At 39.4% G+C, this 2,652-nt stretch overlaps 1 protein-coding gene across 1 annotated transcript in view; it reads right to left on the bottom strand.

Annotated features, from left to right (window-relative positions):
* Positions 1-1,272, bottom strand: part of LOC109476422 — a 5,863-nt gene extending 4,591 nt beyond the window's left edge. The window contains exon 1 of the mRNA XM_019777357.1: positions 1,141-1,272. Coding sequence (XP_019632916.1) covers positions 1,141-1,272 — 132 coding nt within the window. The remainder of the gene's footprint in view (positions 1-1,140) is intronic.
* Between the last annotated feature and the right edge of the window lie 1,380 nt (positions 1,273-2,652).

Raw genomic sequence — 2,652 nt, 5'->3', positions numbered from 1 at the left:
CATCAAATTATATGTACTCTAAAACATGACACTAAAAGTCACACAATGTAAACTCTCACAAGCAAATTCATAGTCACAACAACTTTAAAGGGGACAAAATTTATTCAATTTACATGTACTTACCTAGATCCTGCCTTGGCTTGATCCAAAGTTAAACAGCTTTCTCAAACATGTCAAACAAAAACTCCCGCCATGTGGCCGCCATGCATAACAAAGAAAAATGACTGAGCCAACATGGCATCCAGAAGATCGCGCCTGATTGGTCAGGAAGTAAAACAATGCACGATTGGCTCCTTTACATCATGTGACTGAGTGTGCAGGAGCGCCTCTAGCGATATTGGTATCAACTGCAGCAAATTTCATTGGGGTCAATCCCTGTTCGGTGTAACCGGCCTGTGGGGTTTAAACTATGACGTTTTTTATTTTTATTTTCATTCGGCAAAAAAAGGAAGCGGCGAATCCGTTAACCAAGGAAATAAATTGGTGTGGCCTTATGTCACATATTTCTGGAAAGATTTTACAAGGTGGTGGAAAAACAAAACACAGCAGGACCTAACCTTAACTGAGAAGCAAATTATATATTGTATACCAGATACTTAACACACAGATCCTATTCTACTGCAATGTATCGTAATAGCTAAATATGTCATATACAGCTGCTTCATTAAAAATATAAAACCTGACATGAAATACTTCCAATGTAAACTAAAACATCACATGACAATAATGAATGCTACCCAGTAATTTGTTTAGATGACAAAGTTATATGATTTCTTATATACACACACCTTTCTTTTGTTATGAATGATTATCTGATGTTATTTTATGTTCCTTCACTTTATCACATTATTCAGGTATGGAACCTTACTACATGAAAATCACTATCCTTTATCTACTTCGAGAGTTACAATAACAGTATCATGTACTAAACAAATGATTGACAACTGGTATATACATCAGATCACGCCTCTGTCCTCGCACTCTGTCAAGTCGTGAAAGCAGACGCATTCCCTCACAGTTGGCATTTTTCTGCAGTTGCGGCATCTGCACCAGATGAAGTTTTTCAGGCGCCACCCTTCAATTTCAACATCGACCCCGTTGTGGATGAGTCGGCGGGCCGACAGAAACGCCATTGCTGACCCTCGCAGTGTCCGCGGCCGATCTCACACGTCTTGACTGAAAGTTATACGGAGTGATATCATGTAGGTCAAACCCCTCGAACTCCTTAAAACCCTGAAACTCATTGACCCTCTCAGATTCGTAGGAATCCATCGCTAAGATCGCGTGATATCGTGTAGAAAGCCTACGTAACAAGGGTCAAAGACCTCACCATGTCAGACCTCTCCACGGCACGAGTTTGAAATTCTGTAAAAACGAGTATACCTATTACCACAGTGGGCAGAAGTAAGCCTACCTTGGTCCTTGCTGACGTCTAAATTAAAGGTATTCTGTATCCTAACCTTATGATTAATGCAGGCAGAAATTAGTTTTGGCCCCCTTTAATTCTCTCTTTCCTTCAATTTGTATGGTTGCATACATTTCTTTGGTTGTACTCGCCGTTATATACTCATCCTCGGACCGTTGGCTCGCATATGTGACGGTCATCAGTTAGTCATTTTGTGCTTCATCTTTCATCGTCAACACTGTAGGCTTATTCTTGACTTGCGCCTGGTTTCTTCCACATTTTCGTTTCTCTTTTCCACTCCGACAATCTGTATGGAAATAAATCACCTTGTCCATCAGCTTCCCAATGAGTCCAAAGCAGTCACTCTTCCCATAACCGGTAGGCAACAAGGCAAATGCATGATGCCCATGGGCAAGGGTACTTAGGGTTCTCATCTGCTCTCTCTTGAGCTCATATGGTAGATCAAACGTGGAATATATTTCATCCATGATTAGAGAAGAAAAGAAAGTCTTAAGAATAATATGGAACCTTTAAATACAGAACTCTGCTCGCAGTTCTGAGTATTTTCACTCACAAAAAGTCCTTCGACGCCGGCACTTTCCAGTGTCCGATTTCTTCCAAGTAAGGGTCATGAGCTTCGTTCTCCATTTAGGAATTTTGTCTCTTTAGTCTCGACCGTGCCTGTTATCTGCGAAGAAGGTAACTATAAGAAGTCAGATCAATATCACCTAATCTACAGTACTTCTCTAGCATAGCGACAGGACACGTCTCTGTGTTTGTTTTCGCTGCAGGTAAGACGTTACCTTCTCTCCACTGATCTGTTTTGCTATATTCAATAAAGATTGACATGTAAGAATCAATGAAGGTCATGTCTTGACAATTAATCATGAAGAAACTCAGGGTAAGGCTTACCTTCATCAAAGCCCCAAGAACATGCTAAGTCTAACATAACAATGTACAAATTTATCCACTTAGCCTTTCGTTCCATCAACAGTTATAAACTACATGCTGTAATATTCTTTGGTTAAATATTCTATCCAATAGAACTGTTCTTGAACGTCATCCTTTTCCATCTCCAGGAAGCTGTTTCGTCTTCCAAAAGTCAGTTAACACCCTTCTCTCACTCATAATATAATATCAAATGATAATATCGGTAAATAACGATTTCAGAGGGCAGGAAATTGCATTAAACCAAAAACTATAATTCAGATTGTCGGTAATGTAAATATATATATATATATATATAT

Source organism: Branchiostoma belcheri, unplaced genomic scaffold, assembly GCF_001625305.1.
Source record: "Branchiostoma belcheri isolate BF01 breed outbred unplaced genomic scaffold, Haploidv18h27 scaffold373, whole genome shotgun sequence".
NCBI classification, from domain to species: Eukaryota; Metazoa; Chordata; class Leptocardii; order Amphioxiformes; family Branchiostomatidae; genus Branchiostoma; species Branchiostoma belcheri.
This window is presented reverse-complemented; position numbering and strand designations above follow the sequence as displayed.